This window comes from Phascolarctos cinereus, unplaced genomic scaffold, assembly GCF_003287225.1.
Source record: "Phascolarctos cinereus isolate Bilbo 61053 unplaced genomic scaffold, phaCin_HiC Scaffold_9;HRSCAF=440, whole genome shotgun sequence".
In the NCBI taxonomy this organism is placed as follows: Eukaryota; Metazoa; Chordata; class Mammalia; order Diprotodontia; family Phascolarctidae; genus Phascolarctos; species Phascolarctos cinereus.
Window position 1 is genome coordinate 130,347,818 of NW_027556402.1, and position 26,250 is coordinate 130,374,067.

The following is a 26,250-nucleotide window of genomic DNA, read 5'->3' on the forward strand; positions in this document are numbered from 1 at the left end:
AATGATGTGAGCTCATCTTTACGATGGAACCTGCCTTACTGAATCAGAAAGTCCCACACATACACTGGATTCCCAGTAAATGTTTGTTGGGAAGAAAGACAGATCTCTTCAACAGCTGGAAATGACTCCAGAACATTCCTTAGAAAAGGCATGACGTTGATGAGTTAGACTCCAACTGGAGTCCAAACAAAAGCCAAAGTCTCTGTTACTTATGCTCTCCAGACCACGAAATCTTAGACTGAAAGTTAGAAGAGACGAAAGAGACCACCATTTTACAGATAAGTAAACTGAACCAGAAAAGTTAAGAGATTTGCCTAATATCACATAAAGAGGAAGTAGAAATTGAAGGTAAATCTTCTAATTCCAAAAGTAGCTGTCTCTGCTTCCCCTCTACCACCTCAATTTTGTCATCTATTACATGGGAATGGGGAGGTCCGGGGGTCAGAGAAAGGAGGCTGGACTACAGGATCTCTACAATCTCTTGCAGCTCCAAATTTATGATCCTTAGCTGATCCGTTTTTAGCAGTTTGGACAAATGCCTCCAAGTTGCTCAAAATATCCTGTGGATGTATTTCCATCAATGCTAACAATACCCAAGTTCACAGAGCAGAAGGTTTTCTACACATCATATTGTGAGACGGCTAAACTAGAGGAATATATTTCAGAAACACAGAATGACAGAAGTTTGGTGTTGGAATGGACCTCAGAGACCATGTAAGCCAACCTATACAAGAAAAAGAATCATTACTACAACCTATCCAACCGGTGGTTATTCAGCTCCTGCCTGAGTATTTCCAGTAAGGAAGGAACCTCAGTATCTCCCATGGAAGCTCATCCTACTTTTAAATACTGATAATCATTCCAACATTTTGCCCGATATAAAGCTTATATAATTACCTCTTTTCAGCTTCCATACACTGCTCTTGGTTGTTGCCTCTAGAGTCAAACAGAAAAACTCTACTACTAAAAGTTTAGATAAAACACTCCGCATAGCATTCTTACCTGCTGTGTCCAAAAACTATGTTCTCTTTTTCCAGACCCCTGCTCAAAATTAAGTGAAAAACAAACAAACGAATACATAGATGACCCTCAGCCAAGGATTCCTAAACGTGGGCACAGGACACCTGGTGAGGGACCCGGTTAGGTGGGAGTTTTGTGATACATACACCTATTTTCTGCTTCCCAGAAGGAAGAGAAACCTGAGGCGGGAGTGATCATCCAGGGCTTTGCTTTCTAGTCCTCTTTTAAGATTCTAGACTGCAAGCCCCTGAGAGGGGACCCAACTCTTCCTGTTCAGCCTTTTAAATAGGCTGAGAGAGGGTAATAAGATCTACTTTAGCAGCTCTGTGGTCTTAGAGATGTGTGTATAACCTCAAGGGGGCTTAACTGCAACCCATTCAACTCTCTCCACATTGAGCCCAAGTAATCCAAGATTGAAACCCTTCACTCCAGGTGGCAGAAATATTGTATTTGCAGGAGGCATGAGGAGTGGGGGTGAGGGAAACAGGACCAGGAAAGGTGGTTAAGAAAATACCCACTTTCTGCAAGGCATCACAACAGACCCTGAAGATAAGCCTACAACATCAAAAACCAAGTCTTTATCCTCAAGGTGCTTACAATCTAAAAGGGAATGTAAGAAACCGTACACAAGAAAGTGCGATGCAAAGGAGTTCTTGATAAGGAAAGAAAGGTCCCCAGAAAAATTTTTGGAGAAAATTTGAGAATGTTCACTTTTGAGGGGAAGGGTTATGGAAGGGACAAAGACAGACAGGAGGCTGGGGAATCAGAGACAGACAGAGACAGAGAGACACAGAGAAAGAGACAGAGATTATTAACCACTTACTATGTGCCAGGCACTGTGCTAAGTGCTAGGGATACTTCCAGCAAGTAAGTCAATCCTCGCACTCAAGAAGCCTATGTTCTAATGCAGGACAGACAGCGCATAAAGGGGAGCTGGGAATCCAGGAGAAAGGGCTACCACCTACGGATAAGGAAGGCCTCAAGGAAGAGATGGCACCTGAACTGAGGTTTACCTCAGCTGAATGGACGGCCTCAAAGTCCAAAGCTGAAGAGTGCGTCTTATCCTACAGACCAGCAGTCCCCAACCTGTTCAGAGAGTATGTGAACCCCTTTTCAAGATCAGTCTCACAAATCCCCCCCCCAACAGTAGTTTCCTTTACCCAGAGGTCATAAGGTAAAGCATAAGACAGGAGGTAAGTGGTGGACAAGGGAAAGACTGATCTTAGAGTTCAAGAATCTCCAGAATCTTAGAAGTGGAGCCATCTCCTAGGAATGGTCAAGTCTCAGGCGTGCCACCCCTGAGGGCCACTACTGCGGAGTAGGGCTGAAAGTCACAGGAAGGCAGTGAGGAGCCATGAGGTCAAGGCACAATTAAGTATCTGCATCACAAGGCAGGAGGCCAATTAACACTCTCAGTAGAGAAATCAAGCACTTACTGAGCAGTAGGTGAGAGGTCCTCCCCTCATCAGGGACAGTGTGGCACTAAGGAAGGAATCCTAGACTTGCATTCAAAGAACCTGAGTTCAAATTGCAGCTCTGCCATTTACTAGCTGTATGACTTTGAATAAGTCACTTTACCACTGGATGAATTTCCTCATGCACAAAATTAGGGGCATTGATTCAATGGCTTCTCAGGTTCTTTCCATCCTTAGATCTGTGGTCTTCTAGATTCTTCCAGTCAAAAAAATAAGATGGGGAGGGAAAGGGAGTAAAGCTAGATGGCGCAGTAGATACAGCAACCAGCCTGGAATCAGGAGGACCCGAGTTCAAATACGGCCTCAGATACACACTAGCTGTGTGACCCTGGACAAGTTGCTTAACCCCAATTGCCTTAAAAAAATTTTTTTTAAAGTAAGATGAGACAGTAAGCCAATGGCCAAATTGGTACCACTGCTCTTTGGAGAATGAGTCAGAGAGCTTGAATCTCTACTTAAATGGGTAATGAATAAATGAATAAGTAAGCCAAAGAACCAGTGTGTTAAGGTTTTACCTTGTTATTATCATTAATAAGTGAACTTAACAAATAACTTTACTTTCGCACCCAGGTTCTCTCCTCTCCACCTCCCACACCAACCCCTCAGGCTTTCTCACATCTGTATCCCTCTGAAGGGAGGGCAAACCAGAGCAGGAACCAAAGATATCCCCCACATAAGACATGAAAACCAGATTGTCTTCCATTCCTGAAATATCCTCCTTACCAAGAACCTTCATATTCCCACCCGAGAAAGATAATCAGCAATGGAATATAGAACGTAAATTTAGATAGACCTGAAAAGGACCTCAGAGATCCTCTATTACAGTCTCTTCATTTAATAAAGAACCAAGTCCCAAATGGTTTGCCCAAGATCACATAGGTAAGAAAAACACAGAGCAGAGATTGAAAACCAGGTCCCCTCTCCAAATTTAGTGCTCTTCCCACTGTCCAACACTGCAAGCCAACTGAAAGAACGCATGCTCCCTGAGGGCAGGGATTGGTACAGGGAGCTAGGGATAAGGCCCTCCCTCGATCCAGGCGGGTCAGCCCCTTCACTGCAATTTACTAGTCTTAGAGATCTGCCTAGGGCACTTAGAGATTGTGCTGCCCCATCACAAAGCCAGTACGTGTCAAAGACAAGAGAACAACCTAGGTCTGCTTGGATCTGAGGCCACTTCATTGGCTACTACATCTCTTCTGTCTGGCACATAATGGATATTTATCTAATTGAACTGAAGATGAAGAAGTATGTCTCCAAATTTCCCTCCTGCAGTCTAAGAAAGTCTTAGAATCTCAAAGCAGATAAATGGAGGAAAAAAAGTCTTCGCAAAAAATGTCTTTAATAATAGAGTCTCATTTCTTTTATTTTTATTTTTTTACTTTTAGGCAGTTGGGGTTAAGTGACTTGCCCAGGGTCACACAGTTAGTAAGTGTCAAGTGTTTGGTCTGAGGCTACATTTGAACTCAGATCCTCCCAACTTCAGGGCCAGTGCTCTATCCATTGCACCACCTAGCTGCCCCCAAAAGTCTCATTTCTAAGATATACAGAGAATGAATTCAAATTTATAAGAATAAGAGCTGATCCCCAATTGATAAATGGTCAAAAGACGTAAATAAGCACTTTTTAGAGGAAGAAATCCAATATGAATGGCTTCTTGGGTGCAAGGATTGACTTACCTGCTTGAATAGCTGTTTGAAAAAAATTTACATAAATCACTATTAAAGAAATGCAAATTAAAGCAATTCTGGGGTACTAACCACACACCTATCACACTGGCAAAGATAACAAAAAAGTAAAATGACAAATGCTGGAGGGGCTGTGAGAAAACAGGTACATTAATGCACTGCTGGAGGAATTGTGAACTGGTCTAACAATTCCGGAAAGCAATTTGGAAATAAGTCCCAAAAGTTATTAACTATGTATGCTTTTCAACCCAGCAATACCAAAATTAGACCTACACTTCAAAAATATAAAGAAGAAAAGAATCCATATGTAAAAAAAAATCTACAGCAGTAATTTTTGTGGTCACAAACAAATGGAAACTAATAGGGCGCCCAACAATTGCAGAATGGCTGAATAAATTACAGTATACAACTATACAGATACATATATATATATGTATATATATATATATATATGTATATATATATGTATACACACACTGCATTATGTTATAGAATATATATATATATATATATGTATAAGAAATGAGGAAGGTCACAGTTTCAGAGAAACCTGCAAAGACCTGTATGAACTGATGAGGAATGAAGTGAGGTGAATCAAAAGAACAATTTACACAACTTTACTATGAAAACAAACAACTTTGAAAGACTTTAGAACTCTGGTCAGTGCAACGACTAACCAGTTTTACAGGACTCAAGATGAAAGATGCTACTGACCTCTTGACAAAAAGTTGATGGACTCAGAGTGAAAACTGAGACTTTTTTTTTACATTTCCCCCCAAGAGAGGAATTTGTTTTGCTTGATTCTACATGTTTGCAACAAGGATTTTGTCTGTCTGTCTTTCTTTCTTTCTTTCTTTCTTTCTTTTTAGGGGGGAAGGGGAGTGAGGAGGAAAGGGGGAAGTAAGATGATTTTCTTTGACTGAAAGAAATAAAATTTAATTTTAAAAAATAACCTTCCTTCCTCTAAAAAAAAAAAAGTTCCTAGAAGACAGAAATCCTGCACAGGTACAGCTGGAAAATCCAGTCCAGAGGACAATGGAACTTAGCAGAATTGTTCCCTGTCCCCTGAAGTGTATGCCTACTGTATTTTGCTTTCACTTACATACTCACGTAGAATCAGTGCTCTACAATTTCAACATTTATCCACTATGGCTCTTAGAACCAGAACTCTCCAGTAGACATGTGTGTGTGTGGGGGGGAACAGAAGGTACTTTTTTTTTGGTTTGTATGTTTCTACCTGGCCACAGGTTCTGGTATGGTTCCTGGGCTCACTGGCACCTGGACCCCCTTCTCCCACTCCTGCCTCCAAGGGTCTGCCAACACATAGTATTCATCTGGGTTCAGCTGGTAGGAATCATGAAGCTTCATAGCTGTGATCAGGTCTGTCCTGAACACCTGCAAAGGGAGAGAAAGGATCGCTGACATTTGATATTTATGTTTCCTGTTCACAGGAGTGTCTAGCTCCAAGGAGACCATGCAGGTGACAAGGTCTCTATAGCCACATGAAAACAACCTGACCTATTCCAGGAGAGACTTTTGGCTTGACACCCATTCAGCTCTGCTCAGGCTGGCCAGGAGGGGAGTGGGGAAACCTGGCAACCATGCTTGGAACTCACTGATCCCTGGGCTCTCCCCTTACTCCACAGCCTCCCCCCTGCACAAACACAGCAATGTATCTGGAGGAACACCCACAGCCACACTCCCCAAAAGGACTCTCCACTTGCTCTGAGGAATTTTTTTTTGGGGGGGACATGCAACTGGAAACCCCTGGAGGAATATCATTAAATTAAGGACGTTCTCTTGGCAAACGTTTACAAACTTAAAATTCACTGCAAAGCTCAAAATTACACCTCTCCAAACTCTGTGGAATCCCAAGCGTCCCTCAGAGCCCCAACCTCTACTCTCAGGATAGTCACTCTTCAACATCTACTGGTAAAGTCCCAATGTGCTGACTGCCTACCAAGGATCTAAGGCTGGCCTGCCTATCTATCTATCTATCTATCTATCTATCTATCTATCTATCTATCTATCTATCTATCTATCTATCCATCCATCCGTCTGTCTATCACTATCTACCTACATGTCTATCATCTATCAATCTATCTGTCTGTCTACCCACCCATCCATCCACCTACCTACAGCTACCTACCTACCTAACCATCCATCCATCTACCTACCTATCCATCCAGCTAGCCATCTATCTAGCCTCAGACACTTAACAGCTCTGTAAACCAAGACAATTAAGGTCCTTTCTGAGGGTGATTTCTCATCTGTAAAATGGGGATAATAGCATGTAGCTCACAAAATTGTTTTCAGGATCAAATATGAGCATGTATTTGTAAAGCGTTCTGTAAACCTTATCAGCTCACTAGCTATCCCAGGATGAATGGTCAGGCAGAAATTAGTGTCAGCTGGGATTAGAAAGGAATCTAGTTCTGGAAACTCTGTCAGAAGGGAGGTTAGAAATGACAGTTTCTCCAGCTCTCAGAGCTATAGCTCGTCTTGGCACTACCATGCTAAATCAGAGACAGACATGATATCCAGCAAAAATCTGCTGGCTCACACACCTCTTCTCTGTGAGGCAGGGGATGCATGGGAGAAGCACCTAAACAGCCCTGGGAAGTAAGTATTTGAACAAAGCAAAACAAAACCACAAGAGTAGCAAGGGTGCCCCCCTGCCAAGAGAGCTCCTGCACTTCCCATCTCAGGCCAAGGGAAGAGAGCCACAGGAAACCCAACACTTGAAGAACAGCTCACGGGCAGACTCATCCATCTGGGACACCAAGAATAAACAAGGTCTGACCCCTGACCCCGGGCAAAACGGCAGCAGCAGAGGCAGGAGGGCAAGCTCTTCTTCCCACTGGTGCCCCTGAGCCACGAGCTTGCTTCCCTCCCAACAATCCCTGCTGTTCCTGGTGCTAACGCTGCCTTCCAAGGGCCCGTGCAGAAGCTCTGACCTTGGCAATGAGACTGGCTAGAAGCCACGTTAGCTCCAAAGGAAGGCATGCATCTGTAAACTCCACTCTGTTTACACAAGTCCCAAGTCACAAAGCAGGACTCTCTGCCTGGGACAAGGAGTGCTCTCTTTCTCAGGCTTCTCCAAGTCCACACCAGGCACATGCTAAGGGCCCCAGAGCTGACCCATTTTCAAGGACTTGTTTTGTCCCAGAACAAACAAAGATCACCAGAATAAAGGTTTAAGGCAGCATTCCAAAAAAAAAGAAGAAAAACAAAAGACCCCTCCCCTCCCTCTTACATCTCCCACCCCCACCCCAATGCTACCACTCACTCCCAGAATGCCAACACCAAACTGAGGAGCAGCCAACAGCTGTCTACAGAAGCATCACAGGGTAAGGTAACAGGTAAGGGAAGCAGCGCACATGCCCCAGCGCCTTGGGCAGCTCCCTGAGCTCGCCCTAGCCCCCACACAGCAGCTGGTGTGGACAGTTTCCCAACTCCCATCTCCATCTGTCTGCAGGCAGAAGTTGCATTTTAGGTAAGTCCTGTGGACTCACTAGAGGTCCCCCAACTAAGGTGAAGGAGAGAAAGCTGTGGAGGAATTTGGCTAAAAGGAGGAAGGAAACCAAATTGAAATAATGAAGGTGAGAAGGATGAAGGAGGCCACCTCTATCCATGGACTCCCTTCACCCCCAAAGGGTGGGACGGGAAGGTAGCAATCAAGAAAGAGAAGAGCTGCCCCCACACTCAGGAGTGCTCGGCATCAATACTTTAGGTGGGCAATGATTTAGGATAAGGACTTAACTGAGAAGGAACCAGTAGTGTAACTGGATTCTGAATATAAACTTGCCCACAGAGAAGGTTTTTTGCCCAAGTGCCTTAGGCCCACTGCCATGCTGCTTGACCCTGGAGCTCCCACTCCACACTCTGCTGTGCCCTCTGGCAGAGGAGTAATGTCATTTCCTAAAGTCGTGGTCCCTGGGGCACTGGAACTTCAATCCATCAAAAGCTAACTCATTCATTCCCCCTTATTTTTCAGTGAAATAAAACAAACAGGAGGAGTGAGGTCTGGTGCAACAGTTAAGGAAAAGGAGAAGGAAGGAAAGAAGGAAGGAGAGGAGTGAGGGAAAGAAACACAAACATAAGCACTAGGAAGGGTTCAGAACAAGAGGAAGGAAAGGGACCCTGGAGGGCCACACCAGAACCAGGGGGCCAATACCAATAAATGATGGCAACACAAAGACTTAATACCCCTCAGATCCCTCTGTTGAGGTCCAGCTGCTCCCATATGTTTTCCCATAATTCGAAAGGAAGGATATTATTCTCTAGCAGAACTCATCTCGACAGTCCAACCCACCGAGTTTCCCTGGCATTTCCCACGCAAGTCCTTGGAGTGACAACGCAAGCGGGAGAAAAACTAAACAGCCCTCTGAGAAATCTGCCTTCATCTCCCATCACTCAATGGTGGCTGTTGCCTTTGAGCTTGCTCTGTTTAAAGCAAACTGGAAGACTTCTCAAGGAATGTGCCCCCACGTCTCCCTGGCACAGAGACTCACTTTGAAAAATGCCAAAGATCAAGGCCCGTTTCCTTCCTTGATTTACATTCCTCAAAGCACTGCAAAACAGCAGATTGCTAGATGGACAGGTAAGTCCTTAGCAAACATCAAGGCCAGCAGCAGTGAGGAGCTATGGAATGCGCCTACAAACCAGTATTTACCAAAAGGGAAAGAAGACAAGAGGAGGGATCCAGGAAGACAGGACATGGGAAGCAGGGGGTGGGGGGAGGAGAAGGGAGGATCAGAAGGGGAAGAGAGAGAACCTTGAAAACAATTCCCAAAACAAAAACTGTTCAAAATGACATTGGGTTGGTGCCAAAGAAGCCAAAAAGTCAGGGCTAAAACTAACTTGAGGCTGGCAGTGACTGTAGCAGCTGCTGAAATCCCTGATCTCCTGGCCAGAGGGAAAGTTGCTGGGTGCCAGCTGAGACGGAGCAGGAAAGGAAAGAGAATAGAATTAGGAAGAAACGCACTCATCAACCAGGTGTTTGTCTGTGTGCATGTGTGCTTGTGTGCATGTGCATGCGCACACGCACAAGCGCACGTGTATTTACTTCCCAGAGACTGCAAAATCTGATGCAATTCAGGAAATACCTCGGAGGGCTTTCGGTCTTCATGTCTGGAACATGAGTTTCTCCTGTGTCGTGATCTGGACTGCTGGGACCAGGTCGTAGATAGGCCTGAAGGTACAAAAATCCAAATGGGAGCAATGAAAAACTGTACCAACTGCTCATCACACACAGAGCCCCTCTGCAGGATCGTCAGGACACCTTTTCTGGGCCTGAAATTCCTGATGCCTCTCCTGCCCACTCTACTCTGCCCCACCCCCCTGGCCCTGCAGCACTCCTCTAAAACAGCCTACCAGCAGGCCAAAGGAAGATCTTCTCTCTGTCAACAATTAGCCGTGGTCTTGAGTTTTCCTAATTTAAGTGACTTGCAGATGAGGGCTCGAGAGGTACTTTAGGTCAGGACCTTCAGAAGTGAAAACTGTAGTTTATATTCCCTACTCATAGGTTTTCTAGGATACAATTCAATTCAATGAGTATATAAACCTGTCCATCTTGTATATGTATACCTACATACTACATACGTACAAACACAAATATACGTATATACAGAGCATATAATGTGGTATATATGCATTTACAATGTATATGTAGTATAAGATCTAGTATATATGTTATACATTGTACATTATTACATACAGTATGATATACAATATGATTATACATGTATGGGCACATGCCTATATGTATGCATAGACATATACATACCTATTTATAAGGGAGAGGTCTCCTAGGATACAGTTCAACAAATACATATATATACACACCCATATACATACAGGCATATGCATATATATGTATGTGTATACTCATATACTCTTATCTACCTCCATATATTACATATCTACCTCCTACTACATGCCTGGTACTACACTTCAAGATCAAAGGATCATACAGCCAAAGCCAGAAGGCACCTCAGAGGCTATCTGGTACAAGCCTCTCATTTTACAAAAGGGAAACCTAAGACCAAGACATGTTAAGTGCCCATGCTCAAGGTCCCCAATTTTGCAAGAGGCAGAAGGGAAACGGAACCCATTGTTAGATTCCAAAAGTAGCACTTCTTCCATCAGTGCTCCAAGATGCCTCCCAATCAGGCCTCCACGCTCTCTGGCCCTTGTCCCAGCCAGGGCTACCCTGACCAGTTGGGCTGGGCATTTTCAAGCCCATCCTCGTGCTGAGGGGTGGGAATGTCCATCTGGCTCCCTGATATGCAGAGGTAAGAATAACTGCCAATGCATTTTTTTATCCCCCCTACTTCCCTTAATGCAGAACATCCCCCTCTGCACATGGTGGCTCTCCTCCCTCAATACAGATGTTACCTCCCTCCAAGCAAACAGCTGGGTAAGGTCATTAAGTGGTGGGAAGTCAAACTAAGTTACTTACCAAATAGGGAGTGACAGGTGTCACCCCAGCCAAAGGTCAAAATAAAGACTTGGGCAATGCATACAGAAGGCAGGTGCAAAAGAAGAGCAAAAGATATAAACGGGAAAAAAAGAAACTGTTCCTGACTTCCATGAGCTGACCTCCCTCTGGGACAGAATGAGTCCATGCAGAGCAGAAAGGTACAGCTCAAAGTTTACAAAAGTCATTAAAGCCCAGAAAGGCTAGGTACTTGCCACCCCATGGCCACCCAGCTGGTAAGCTACAAAAGGGCGGGTTTAAATTCCAGGCCTCTGACTCCCAGGTTAGCCCCAGCACACCTCTCATTATATACCACACTACCCTTCAGCTAATAGCTCCATTTCACTTAGTGAGAAGGAAAAAATATTTTATTCGACTTGCAGGAATGCTTTTTAAATGCACTGTATCACTCTGAGTAGTTGCACAAAGAATTATTATCCCCAACCTATCCCTAAAATATAAAATCCAAACAGAATAAAAATAAACCCTTGGCTTCCACTAGAACAGGCCACCACAGACCCATTCCAGGAGACTCTGTAAAGCTTTGAATATAATAAGCAACCACCCTTTTGGACTGTGGCCTTTTAAATCCCTTTCTCTGCCTTCTTTCTACCAGAACTCCAATCTGGCCTTGCAGACTGGTATCCCTTTTCTCCTCTCTTCTCTTCTACAGTGTCAGGATGACAGGATCACAGATTTGGAGTCCGCCTGCCCAGCAGTTCATTGACCAGGTCACATAGGAAGTAAAGGGCTGAGCTGAGTCTCAAACCCTGATCTTCTGAATCCAAATCTCACACACTTTTCACTCCACCATGTGAAATTGCATAGTGCCCCAAAGGAAGCCCAGGACAACGGGTAGGTCCCCTGGGTGAAAACCTGGCCAAAAAGCCTCCAGGATGAAGATACATAGATGAGTTGTGATTTAAATCATTTGGGGGGGGGCGGGGAGGATAGAGAACCAGAGGGAATCTGAACGAAATAATAAATAAAATAATGAATTTCAGGAACGGAATAAAGTTCCACTGAAGTATCTGAGTATAAGTAGGTCCAGGCAAAATTAGGGAGCCCAAGAAAGACGCAAGCCCTGTAGAAAAGGTTTCTGGCAACTAGGTGGCGCAGTGGATTGAGAGCTGGTCCTAGAGTCAAGAAGACCCGAGTTCAAATACAGACTGTATGTGTCTCTGACCAAATTATTTGTCTGCGTCTATAAAATGGAGATGATAATAATAGCACCTAAGTCACAAGTTTGTTATAAAGATCAAATGACATAATATTTGTAAAGTGATCTGCAAACCTTAACGCATTATATAAACGTCACCTAACGTGGGGCTAAAGGAGTGTCCCTTTCTAATAGTCTACTTTAGGAGTGAGTGAACTATCTTAACATTCCCCTTCTTTGCCTAGTCGGAACCCCCTTTATCAGGGGCAGTGGTGGGGGAGCAACCAGCCTCTTCTCATAGCAACCCTCCCCATGTTCCTAACTTCCCAATAGCAGGCTCTTCCCTAGTTTCCTTAATCTCTGACCTAAGCAATCATTTGTGTTCTCTCCCAAAATAATAAAAAATGGGAATAAAAAAAAGGACAGAAATCCTCAGTGAAATAACTTAGCCCAACATGAAACAAACTGATAAAACCACTCTGCCAGTGAGACAAGACAACTTGCTGTCCAAAACAAGAAACCATCATCACCACTTGGGCTCTAAGGCCCAGGATGTGAAGGAGCAAAGTATCAAAAGAATTAGAAAAAATCATGAAAAATTCAAACAGGATCTCTTCCCCCTGCCAGGTGGAGCCATATACCAGAATTTCAAAGGCCCCCTCAGCATCCCATTCTAGCCTTTAGTGGGTATAGACTATCCTTATCCCTTCCTTGTTCCATCCACCTGGAAGTGATCATCAAATCAGGTGGCCATTTAATGTGTCATTTCTGTCTACTGGGAAGGTAAGATTTCCTCCATGTATGACTGAAGTGGCAATTACTGTTTGATTTCTAAAATCATTCCTTGACCAAGTCTTCTAAAATTCTTAGAGGTCCATTTGTATTCCTTTGAAAGAGATAGAAGCTAGCACAGTGGAAAGAACACTCTAAGCTAAGACAGAATCAACTGACCTAGGTTCAGATCTCATCTCCACTACTTACTGTTTGTGTAACCTCAGTTGGGCAAGTCACCACTTTTCTGGGTAACACTGGGCTTCAGTTTCCTCCTAGATAAAATGACGAGGTTGGACTAGATGATCTCTAAAGCACATTATATATACTCATTGACAAATCCACATGTAGATCATTCAAAGCTCAAGACTGAAATGTGAATGAAAGCAAGTACCCCTTTGTAAGTTTCACCCCAGGTCAATACAAGAGAAGAAGGAAATAACATGGGAAAGCTGAATGGAGGATGAAGTTTGGGGCTAGAGGCCACTGGAGTAGCATAGAAGTTAAAAAGATGATTGGCACTATCCTCTTAGGCCATGGTCACTAGCCTTTCTCTAAAAATTTCCTTTTTTGAGAAGAAATGGAAAAATATCTTCTGTCACTTAGAATCACTGCAGCCTGAGAACAAGATATGGGTTAAATGAGGCTAGGGAGCAAAAAGAGCCAGAAGGGCTATATTCAGACACACCAGATGAGCAAAGCAAAAAAAAAAAAAACCACACATCTACACACACACACACACACACACACACACACACACACACACACACACACACGGCTAGAGACAGCTCCCACTCTAAACAAGCATCTTTGCACTGTTCATACACCCTGGTGATTCCCAGCACTGCTTCTGTGACAGTGCCTCTAATTATCTCACAGGCTGTCATGAAATTCTCAAAACATTTTCAACACAAAATTAATTTTGATTCGCTGGAACTAAAAACACACAATCACAACAAAAAACCCCACAATGTGCCTTGTAGTAGATTGGTAAGGTTGTGTCAGGAGATCAAATGAACCTCAGCAGGGTGTTACATCTCTTCAGACCCTTGGAAGCCTTGACTTAGCTTCGGATACACCACCAGCCACTTGTTACTTCTAAATCCCAGGCTAAGATGGTGAAGCAGGGCTGGCTTCACATCTTGGCTCTGCCTGTAGAGTACTGACATTCAATGACGACAAACTGAATTAGGAGATCAACACATAAGAAATAAGGCCTTGCTTTACTTTCTATCTGCTGCCAGGAGTGGAGCGAGAGACTCAGAAAGTTGGGTACAGATGTCTGAAATTGTGTTATCAGCTGTTTGTGGCAAAGTTGGTTATGTGCTGAAGTTCCAGTAACAAATTTAAATATATTCATAACCTGGCAGTGGCACTGACAGCAGCTTCCCAAGCCAGCTCGTGGAAGGAAGATCCCAACTTTTTCTGTATAGGCTCAAGGGACAGGTGGGTCAGGAGGCTTCTGCAGAAAAGTCAAGTCTTTCCACAAGCACTCTCCTTTCTTTCATCACAATAGGTCTTCACCGACGTCTTCAGAGGATGTCCTAACAAGAGGCTGTAAGAGGTTTTCACAGCAATATTCACACTGGGAGAAATCTTTGAGACTCAGGTTATTGGGGCCTTTGGCCCTTAGAGCCTACATGTGGTGTGTAGGGCCTACCCCATGACCAGTACTTTAAAAAATGCCTGCTGACCGGAAGGCGAGAGATGGAAGGGCCCTCAGAGATCCTCTGGAACCAACCATTTCATTTTCCATATGAAGAAACGAAGATCTGGAGAGATGACGCTCCTTTCCAAACATCACACAACTGCTTAGTACAAAGGACTACTCTCTAAATTCCCTCTCCCCCAACCCATTTTGAGAGCTACACCAAGGAAGAGAAATAGGAAACTAAAATCATCATTATTAACACGAGTGGTAACGTGATGCAGTCCACAGCCAATGACCTCTGTCTGGAGCATGAAGTTTGCGTAGGATCAGAGATCTAGCACTAGAAGTGACCACAGAGGTCATCTAGTTCAATTCTCCCATTTGATATTCGAGGGCACCAAGCATCATAGAGGTCAAGGAGCCTGAATTAAGACCACAAAGCTATGAAGCATCAGAGGTGGGATTTGAACCCATAACCACTGACTCCAGCACCTGTGGCAGTTCTCACCATGGGGGAAAAAGTTCGGATATTTTACTGCAATTGCATCGATTCACCTCTACCTTCCAAAACTTTTTTTTTTAAACAAAGGCATAAGAAATAGATGAAATTCACAAAGAATGGTCAGACAAGGATGGATTGAGATGGGCATGAGTAGAGGGCAGACCCCCACTGAGTGGCTCACAGATCTCATGGAGTCTTAAATAAGAAAAGGATTCCAAGAAAACAGACGAGAAATGTTTATGTTTTAAAATCCATAAGGCCTCTCAGCCTCCATTCCTCAAATGTTTCTCAAGCACCTTATTTTCTTCCTTCAGATGCAGAGGCCCTGCCTAGCACCACAGGCCTCTTCTTGGGAAATGAGTTCATGGATTTTGTCAAGTCTGTGCCAGAAACAGCTAGAGCACAAGAAGACACAGCTTCTGCTGCCAAACTGAAGCTGCCCAACTGGTCTGATAGCAAACAATCTCAGGGCTGGGCCTCCGTGGCTTCGTGGACATCAGGCAGCCACGTACACAGTCAGTCTTTCTGAGCCCAAATCCCCCGCAGCCCTTTATAATAAATCCTTAATGCTAATCAAGAATTTAGGAAAATCACTGGATTAGATTTCCTTGTCTGTTCACTGAGTTCTCAGGAAGGACATGGAAGAATATTATGGAGGTCACATAATGGAACAGAACTTGGGAGTCATAAGACTTAGGTTCAAATTCTGCCCGTCGCATACTGCCCAGGTAGTCTTTGAAAAGTCATTTCAATTCCTTCAGTTTATAGATGTTGTTGTTCCTCCTCTTCATGACCCCATCTGAGGTTTTCTTGGCAAAGATACCAGAGCAGTTTGCCATTTCCTTCTCCAACTCATTTTACAGATAAGGAAACTGAGGTAAACAGGGTTTATAAACTGAGCAGACTTCTAAGGACCCTCCACCTCTCAGTCTATGACCCTTCTTCCTCCTCTTCCTGACCATCATGAATAACCTAAACTTAAAGACTCATCTCCACCTCTTAACATTCCTCAAAGTTCACTTCAAACGCCACTTTTTACATGAGACCCTCCTTGATCACCTACTAGCACTATCCCCCACAAAAATCACTTTGTGTTCATGCTTCATATGCTTAGAGGTGCACATGCCATTTCCTGATAGAATGTGGGCTCACCGAGGGCAGGGACTGCTTCATTTTTGTCTTTGTATTCCCAGGGCCTAGCACACAGTAGGTGCTCAGTGGCTAGCTCCTGATGGGTAAGTAGTGGCAAGAGAGTTAATGGCAGGCAAATAGATAAGGGAAGGGAGAGAACAGTGAGTGCCAGAAAAGGACAAAGGCAGAGTTATTGTGGCCACCAACCCCTGCAAAGCTACTGTGAATAGTGCAACCATAAGTATTTAAGTCAAGAATGTCCAGTACACCGGCTTTTCAGGGAGAGGATGAAAGATGAAGAAGGCACTGGAGAGTCAACTCTCTGGAGAGAATTATATACTTCAAGCTGGGAAAGATTAAGATACCACCTGGTTTAAGACCTTCATTCATGGAGAAAGAAAGTGGGGACAAAGAATGACTTGCCCAATGTCAAACACTGAGTCATAAGAACTAGAATGGGGATCCTGAGGCCAATAGCATGGAGGATTCTTACTAGTGGAACACAATGCCTCCCTAGAGGGAAACACGGATTCTACTAAAGCAAGGATTTCTACTAATTGATGCCTAAATAGGCAGATTACAAATCACATTAGTGCGAATGAAATTTAACTCAGACAACATTTATTAGGCACCTATTAAAAACAAATGCCATACTCAGTGCTCAGGGAGATCTGGGGGAGGAGGGAGGAGAGGAAAGGAAAAAAAAAATCCCTGCCTTCAAAGAGATTCCAATTGAGTATAGCATGTGTAGATCTTTTCCATTAAACCGATGCAAAAGGGGGAAAAAAATTAATCAAAAACCCCTGCAATGCTTAAGTTCATTTTAATCAACTGCAATAGCTTCATTCTGAGGGACAAGTTGGGAATGGACGTATATTACAGAAGAATAGTACCTGGGTATGAATCCCAATCCTGCTACCTGCTAGCACAAAGGGGCACACATGACCTTATGTAAGTTATTCTAGTCATCTATTTCCTCCTCTGTAAAAGAAGGAGGTTGAACTAAAGGACCTCTGAGGTGTCCCTCAGCTCAAAATCTTTGAGCCCATCATCTTAAAGGAGACATCTGTTTAGGTGGGGGGAGGAGGAGTAAGAAGAGGGAGGAGAAAATTCTAGGTGTCAGAAGCTCCCACTTCAGGGATTTAAGGGTTAATAGCCAGAAGGGGCTAGACCAGATGGTACCTAGAATTACAGTAATAATAAAGAAGCACCTGCTAAGAGTGGTCAACAAAAGGAGATAAAACTGTTTATGAGAAATTTAAAACTATCTGGGAAATTTAGTTAGCTTTAAAGAAGATCCTAAGCAGAAAAAAATAAGCAGGCCCCACTAAAATCTTTAGTCTCTCTCTAGACTTGATGGTCCTGCATGGAGCAACAGGCAAATTCCCTAACTAGCCCTGAGGTTCCCTCTTCCCCTTCCCCCCATCCCAGCCACCTGGAGTCACAAACTGGACTGGTTAGAGCTGCCTCCCTTCTCCCTTTCATGGCCTGTAGTTCACCAAAGTAAACAAGGCTACATTTAATTAAGCAGAGCTTCCCATGAGCTCAAATTCTCCAGTAAAGAAATGAAGAGCTCCCAAGACTGAGGTCTAGGTGGAGAAATGGCTGTCTCTCCAAAGAAAGCATACCCCTACTGCTTGGATCTAGCAACACCCCCAACCCAACCTGCAGGAAGGGGGAGGGACCTTTTTTCACACCTTTAAGAGCCAATTTTTTTTAACGTGTGTTTAAATAAGACTTCTTACCATAATGTACTTAGCTATTCCCCAACAAATGGGCACCTACATTGTTTCTACTGTTTTGTGTCCCGGAGGAGGAAAGAAAAGGACACATACCCACTCCTCTCAGGAGACAGACAAGGGACTATGGGTGTGGAATGTTGTATCATACATGTTTCATCATTTTTGGATGAGTTCTGATCATAATTTTTTCTGTTACAAAGTAGGATTCGTATGGGAGGTGGCCATATGTTGTGAAATCATTCCGATGTTTTAAAAAAAAAAAGCTACAGACAAAACGTATTCATGGGTTTAAGGAAAAAACATACCTCCCTTTAAAGCAGCATACCTCCCAAGCTCTCCCCTAGGAAATCTGAGAACAGCCAAATGTTGTTTTCTAAGAAAATAAACCACAAAGGGCTTGTTTCCCTAATCGATGGAATGGGAATGAGGGTACTGACTGGTAACCAGCAGTTTCAAAAAGAAACATGCAAGTCCTCTCTGGGTGACTTGAGGAGGCGCTAAAGGGAGAGCTAACTAACCACTCCGGAGGACTTAACAGAAACAGCACCATGGCCCAGAATGGCAGCAGCGCCTTGGAGTCTACTCAAAGCAATGCGAAAATGAGTGAATTTCCCACGTGCTTCTATACAAATGTGTTTGTACTTCCCACATGGATGCAAACATTCACCAGTGATGCCAGAAGCCAGAGTACAGTGGTTCTATCCTCAAAGAGAGCGCTCCCATCAATGACCTGAATGGTCATCCATCCAGCCTTCCTCACCTGGAGTGACTCTTGGCTATATGTTCCTGTAAATCCTCTACAGGGACTCTATTCAGCCTATTGAGGACCTTTCCCTAAACCTTCTGGCTATCCCTCACTTTCATTTATCTGTAGTTTTCTATGAAAATAAAGTACATCGGACTTGTTTCCCCTAGAATTGCCAATGAGCTGAAGGTACTTATTTTAGTGATTATAAAAATTTAGATAATGTCCAGGCACATGCAGATGTCTGATTATATTCTCCACACTACCTGTATTGTTCAGTATAGCTAAACTTTCCATTGTCCCCACTGGTCTGGTACTGTGCTGAGTAGTGTGTAGGAAGCTGATTTGGGATGAAAACATTTGCTAAAGACAATATGATCTCAAAGAATTTAAGAGACTTTAACTATGTGATTGATGCATAGTTCGACATTCACTAAGTTTTATATTGCCAAATCAATTTGGATACGGCCTCAATTGGAGACAATCCCGTGCTAGACGGTACTCAGAAAAGCCAGCTCATAAAGGACTGGGGAAATGACAGCCCTGTTCTCCTCAGCCAGCTCACAATACATCTGAAGTATCCTGTTCAGTCTGGGCATCACATTTTGAGAAAAACTCTACCAAGTCAGAGAATATCCAGAGGATACAAAGAAAGGTGGTTGGGATATCTTCAGGAACATAGTATTAAGAATAGGTTGAAGGAATTGGGAATGTTAAGCCTAGAGAAGACAAGAGGGGAGGTAATGGAATACTATTGTGCTATAAGAAATGATGAGCAGGCAGACTTCAGAAAAACCTAGAAAGACTTGTATGGACTGATGCTGAGTGAAGTGAGCAGAACCAGGAGAACGTTGTACACAATAACAGCTACGTGGTGCAATGACTAACTTTGATAGACTTAGCCTTTCTCAGCAATGCAAGGATCTAAGACAACTCCAAAAGTCTCATGATGGAAAATGCTATCCACATCCAGAGAAAGAACTATGGAGACTGAATGCAGATGGAAGAATACCATTTGCTCTCCTTTTCCTTTGTTATTTTGTTTTATTGCTTCATTCAGTTTCAAGAGACCACAGTTAGTGCAGGGCCTTTATGCAGCAGACTTTCTAATTGCTCCTCTCTTGCTGACTTCCTGCTTCCAGGCTGTCTTCCCGACTGGTTACTGTATTGAAGTCACCTACCTCCATGCCACAATGAGGTCTTGGACTCCAGACTTCAGTGGAGGACGTAAAGGAGAGGGAAAAACCAACAAACAAACAGTAGAAACTATAAGCCCAGCCTGCAAAAGCTTACAACTGAAGAAGGAAAAAAATAGATAGGGTTAAAGCATCAGATGCTACCTAGGAGAAAGTACTAAATACTATGGCACAAACTGCTAAGTCCTATCACACTATGATGAGGGCTAGAGTAGGCAGGAAGACTTTCAGAGAGGAGGTGGGACTTAATGAAGAGCAGTTCTGAAGGAAGGGTGGGGGTCAAAGCATAAGTGAAGACAGTACAGGAAATTCCCAGAAGTCTCAGGAGAAGGGAAGGCACGGAGCAGAGGTTTCTGCTGGTGAACAATATGAGATGACAGTGGACAGAGATAGGTTGCAATAGGCTTTCAAAGTCCAGCAGATGGGTTTGGATTTGAGGGCTTAGGAGCCAATGAAAGTTTCAGAACAGAAGATGGACATGAACACGGTTTGAAAATCAAGAGAAGACCTGGGTTCAAATCCCAATGGGCTCTCTGAACCTGCAGTTTCTTCATCTGCAAAATAGGAATGCCTATATTACCTACTTCACAGGGTTCTTGTGAGGCTCAAACAAGATAATACACTAAAGCATTCTGTAAACCTCAAAGTGCTACACGAAGTGTCCACCATTATCCACTCAGGGGCAGGTACTTACTAAAAGAGCCATATTGTACTTATATAACAATACTAACTGTATGTATCCTACCAGTCTGTTTAGGTAGGGTGGTCTGTCCCGACATTAAATGGCCTTAGACTGCAGTTTTGTTTTGCTTCTTTTTAAAGTTTCTGTGTCTGCTTTTTATACTTTTCCTATCTCCTCCCTGGAAGACAAACTGAGTTAGCTCACTTTTCAACTGCTGTCAATGTGCCTGCCCAGAGCTACTCTTAGCCTTCAGCCCCCCTCGCACCGCCCCCCCCCATTCAAGTAGCTGCTTCTAATATGAAAGCTTGAAAACCGACTAGAATGAACGAAAACACATTTACTTAATACTCAACAAAGCACCTGAGATAGTCATTAAAACTGTTTGTAAAGTAAAAGCAAACAGCTTCAGAGAGGGAACCTGAGGGATTTGCCTGTAAGAGCTTCAGTGCATGGCAGCCATTCTAGTCTGCCTACTCCACAGACCTTCTTGCCAACCCTGTGGTCCTGGACTGTATTTCAAAGAGGTGAAATGTTATTGTATTAAAGTTGACAGAAGTATAATTATAATAATAATGACTGACACATTACATAGTCCTTTAAATTTTACACAGTATGGATTACAAAGGAAGGTTCTATTTGGGGGTGTTATTGGAAAGTTACAGTGATGTACAAAAAGAGCACCAACAAAACATTCTAACAGGATAAAAGAGCTTACAAATAAGTCTCACAATGACTCTGGGAAGCCCACAGAAAAGTATTATTAACTCCATTTTAAAGAAGAGGAAACTGAGGCTCAGAATGGTTCATTTACTTATTTAGAATCACACAGAGAATACATATCAGAGGCAGAATTTGAACTTGGAGTCGGTGCCAAGCAAAATGCAAGCCACCACTGACTGAAAATGCACAGCCCTACCTCCATATTTTCCCATCAAACTGGGGGATTAATCACCCTTTTCTCCTCCCTTTTCCAATGCGCACAGTTCTCATCAATTGCCTATAATTAAGCTGTGTTGTTAGGAGAGCCACTGATCCCATCGACGTGCCAATGAGTTTTAGGAAAAACAGCCCTGTGGGTATCTCTCAGAATCAGAGTGTTCATTCTTTGGTGGCAAACAGGACCCCTCCCAGCTGCCCGCAGCCACCCTCAGCTGCAGAGGTTTGATTACAGAAGTATGTTATCTATCACAGGAGCCTGAGTCTCCATGATTAGGCCTTTGTCGCCTCGGACCTGCCTGATATGTGCTCGAAGTACCTGTTTAAAGCTATTTAAAGCATTCCATCAAAAACATGTTTTTATACTGACTCCAACCCTGGTCACCGCCAAATGCAACCAAGCCCCACTTACTGCCGTTGTCATCAGAGTCTTCGCTGCTGCTAGGGAGCCGGCCTCGTTTCATGATCTCCCCGGGAAACAGCAGGCGGCCTGCAAGGCAATGAGACAGACCTTAACCCAAGATAATAACACGCAATCACCGACGACTGACAGCAGACACACGCAAACACATGGCTCCCAGGAGGAGCGCTTGGAATGGCAACGGCCAGAAGCCTCAACAGGCCTGAGACATATCACCATCAAGAGAAGAAAAAAAATGCACCAGGGACCCAGAAGGGGGAAGAAGGTTTGGGAAGATGGCTGTGGAGCTCCATGTCCCCAAGGGTCTCAGCCCGTGTCTGCACATTCCTGGAATGGGTTCCTAGCCCTGTTTCAAAGGTCTTCCAAAGAGACCAGAATAATAGCGCCAACTTCTTACCTCCAGACCCATTCAGAGTTAACCTATGCCTGTATGAGCAAGGTCTATGAATACTGACACTACTTAGGTGTGGGTGTATGGGGGGGGGGGAGTGGAGATAATGATGCTCTTTAGGCAAATTGCGTGCCTTGGAAACCTGCCTTTTCCGACAGCCCTGAAGGCTCCAATCATTCCTATACCAGGAAAGGCCTGGCCTAGACAATAATAATGCAAATTTCTCCCCTTGCCACCTCCACACCCCTTGACTACCAGTAACAGCAGCATCCTCGTTTTTACACAGTGGGGGTAGATGGTGGGGGGGAGGGGGCAGGGCACAAGAGGGTTCATCTGAGGAAAGGATTCAATTTCTGGTACCTCCCACCCACCCCAAGCCTGCCATGCAGAAGCTTGCCCTGCAGAAGCAGAATGATGGACCCAGACTTCCTTATCAGGGACTTCCCTTTTTAAGAGGATTTGATCACTCAAGGATCATGGGATTCAGGGCTAGGAGACCCTAAATCATAGAATTAAGCTAGGAGAGACCTTAGAAGTCAGCTACTCTGACTGCCTCACATTACAGATAAAGACCTAAGGACGGAGGTTCAGTGACCTTCCCATTCCCAAGGTCACTAAAAAATTAAGTGGCAGAGGGGGGACGGGAGCTCAGATCAGCTGTTCAAATGTAGTGTGCATTCCACCATAGGGGTACAATCAGCGCTGGCCCCTTACCATTCCCACATGGATAACCAAAAAGTGGCTTACCGATCTGCTCTCCAAAAAAAGGTACACATATCACACTGTGAAGTTCAATCTGTTTTATTAACATCTCCATAAGTCTAGGTAATTAACAAAACAATAAATCAAGTTATGATCTGTAGCATTTGCTGATTTCTGAGGGGTAAATGCTAATGGTGAAAATTTAAAATTTAACAACTGGTTCTCAGGAGTTGGCGAGGACTATGATATCACTGGAAGCTCACCATTATTGAACGTATACACTTTCTATTCAATTAAACATTTATTAAGTACCTACTATGTACCAGGCACCATGCACTAAAGCCTTACTAATGTCATAGCAACAGTGACAAAGAAATCGGTTCCCTGTTCTTTAGAAACTGACATTGTTCAGCAGACAAGGGAGCAGAAAGGCAGAGGGATCTTTAATTCAGAGCTAGGAAAGGCTCAGTGACTGCCAGGTGTAGCCCCCCTTTCCTCTTCCCACTCCCTTATTTTATTTATTAGGTAACTGAGTTTCAAAGAAGTATATTCTTACCCAAGGTCATCCAGCTAAGGCCTGGGAAGGCTAGACTTTGAACCCAGGTCCTCTGACTTCAAGTATCCAGAATTCTTCCCAGTGAAATACGCCACCTCAGACAGCAGTGGCACACACCAAGGGGCAGTACTGGCACAGAGAAAGAGGGCTGGACTTGGAAAAACTTGTAGACCTAGATTTGAATCCTGGCCCTGATTAACCTCTTTAAACCTCAAGTTCACAATCCCTATAAAACAGGCATAGTACATACTTGCTCTCTGGACCACATGGAGCTCTTGCAGAAAAGTGTTCTAGTACCGTAAGGTATTAGGCTACAATCAGGGACTACGACTCTGAGGGAACCAATGCTCCATCCTCCAGATAAACAGAACAAAGGCACCACGCCCCGAACACAATCCCCTTCTAGCCAGGCATGGAAAGAAGCGACCTCCTCCCACCACCAGCTGTACTTACCCAGATCCTTCAAGGTCCATCCTTGTATGTCTTCCTCAGTGCCTCCCCCCTGCCCCCAAGAGCTCTCCTCCCTCTTAAATTACACAGAACTTTGTCCCTAACTTCTGAAACACTCATCACATTCTGCTCTGCGCTTAGATTGAGTCACACACAGGTCACTGGGGTTTTACATTTGCTGAGGGATTCCTTGAGGACTATCCCCATCTCAATCATCTTTAGATCTTACAAACATCACAGGATTTATAACTGGAAGGGACCTTACAAAGTATCTATACCAGAGGCTGGTTCTTAACCTGGAACCCATGAACATTAAAAAAACATTTTTTGATAATTATTTGTTATAACTGGTTTCCTTTTAAATCCTATGTATTTTATCTTATGTATTTAAAAACATTGTTCTGAGAGGGGTCCACAGGCTTCACCATGACTGCCAAAGGGATCCAGGACACAAAAAAGATTAAAAACCCTTGGTCTAAACCAACTCTCTCACTGAACAGATGAGGAAATTGAGGTACAGTGAGGGGAAATGGCCTGCCAAAGGTCAGAGAGCTGGAAAGTTAACACAGAGCAGATTCTGATGCCAAATCTACTGTTCTTTCTACAAAATCCTGCTGTTTCTTGGGGCAGTCTGCCTTCTACCTTTCTTTGAATCTCCAGAACTTAATATAGTGCCTGGCACATAAATAGTAATTATTAATAAATACTTATTGACTGGCTGAGAAAAGGTGAGAAGGAATGGGTAGAACTCAACAACTCACCTCTATACTCAGAAAAGGGAACAGACTGTGATTAAAGTGTAGGAAGGAGTGAGGCTTATTTTTTTTTTTGCAAGAAGGGAAATACCACCCACCATCCAACCTCACAGAGGAGTTTCCATATCATAGTCTCTGATGTTGCACAATGTCTAAAAAACGTCCTTTTTTTCAAAAGCAAAAACATGTACAGGACAATTCAAAAAGAAAAGTGACGATCAGAGCACAGTACTATATAGCCTTAGAAGGAACCTCAGAGGTCATCTAATCAAACTCCTTCATTTTACAAATAAGGAAACTGAGGCCCACAGAGGCCACATGACTTGTCATAGAGGTAAGACAGGATTTGAACTCAGGTCCTCTGACACCAAATCCAGCATTCTTTCCACTAGTGACAGCATGATACAATCTTCTGAGAAACCATCCTGTTTGTTGCATGCCTTACCAACTTAGGTCCCCTGGAAGAGACCTCAGAGTCCCATGAAATAAGAGGATCTGAGAGATCCTCTCTCTGTCTCTCTCTCTCTCTCTCTCTCAAAGTCTAAGGTCTCTTCCAGCTCTCAACTCATAATCCTAGGTCCCCATCATCCCACAATCCAATCCCATAAGCATTTATTATGCACCTACTATGTGCTGCACACAGGACTACCAACAGGGAAACATGATTACTGCATCTTCACTGGTCCAGACAACTTCACCTCTTCCACTTCCTTGTAAACCAAACTGCCCTCCTAGCTTTCGAACAGAGCTCCAGGCTGGAGAATGCATAGACTGGAAGAGAAAATGCAAACGGTGGCCAACACAGCAGGATGCTCCAGAAAGCATTCGAATACTCTCTTAAGCAAAATTATGCAAGTAAAAGGAGATGAAAATAGTTTCCCCCTTCTAATGAATTCCATTTTTAGCCACACTGAAAGCTCACGAGTAACGAAGGTTGAGAAGACTCTTTATTTCTCCAGGGACCCCAGGGCTGTAATGGGGGTTGTACTGTACTGAATTTCCCCCTCTGCAGCTCCAATGTACTTAAGCCCTGACAAAAGGCTGATTCATCTCACTCAAAGTTTCTTTACTATATCAAAGAATCAGATCGCACGTTACTGCTTCCCAGATGGATAGTGCTAGGGTTACAGGCTGTAAACATCTGGCCATTAGGAGTGAGTGAGAAACTACAGTCCAATTCTCCTTCCTCATTATTTTAGTTCAAGAGCTGACCATCCTCTACAACAAGAGAGCTTAAGTGATCATCATCTATAAGGGCCCCAGGAAAGGCGGAGGTCCTTGAGAGTCAGGCTCTGGATGTGTAGGGATGCTGAGGAAAGAGTCACACATCAACCTCACCAGAACAAGAAGACGTACAAAGTTAGAGCTCTCTCCTAAAATGTTCAACTGTTCAGGTTATACAAGGTCAGTAAGTATTTCTGACTGCTCAGTTATGAAATATAAGTAGAGCTGGACAAAGTCAGAAAAGCAAAGGTTTGAGTACTGCCTCAAACACTGACGACTTACAGGCAAGTCAGTAATACCTTCTTTGAGTTCCTTATCCATAAAATGGAGATAATAATAATAGCTAATATTTGTATAGCTCCTTAAAGTTTATAAGGCATTTCAAACACATATGAACACATGCATATCTGGAGCGTACATACACATATGCCATGTATATATGTGCATATACACGCGTGTATACACATACACATACAAAATCTCATTTGATCTTAACAACACTGCAAGCGAAGTGTTTTTATTATTCCCATTTAACAGATAACAAACCAGACTATGAGTAGTTAAGTGACTTGCCC

At 43.6% G+C, this 26,250-nt stretch overlaps 1 protein-coding gene across 6 annotated transcripts in view; it reads right to left on the minus strand.

Annotated features, from left to right (window-relative positions):
* The window catches only part of JADE1 (jade family PHD finger 1), an 86,767-nt gene that overhangs the window by 38,250 nt on the left and 22,267 nt on the right, over positions 1 to 26,250 (minus strand). For 3 of the 6 annotated variants that reach the window (XM_020974018.2, XM_020974020.2, XM_020974026.2), the window contains exons 2-5: positions 21,589 to 21,666; positions 9,289 to 9,374; positions 9,044 to 9,118; positions 5,418 to 5,575 (exon numbers count right to left, since the gene is read on the minus strand). In XM_020974018.2, the coding sequence (XP_020829677.1) occupies positions 5,418 to 5,575; positions 9,044 to 9,118; positions 9,289 to 9,374; positions 21,589 to 21,666 (397 nt within the window). Of the gene's footprint in view, positions 1 to 5,417; positions 5,576 to 9,043; positions 9,119 to 9,288; positions 9,375 to 9,556; positions 9,644 to 21,588; positions 21,667 to 25,078; positions 25,223 to 26,250 lie in introns of those variants that run through there. The other 3 variants (XM_020974021.1, XM_020974019.2, XM_020974029.2) reach the window with 3 other exon arrangements.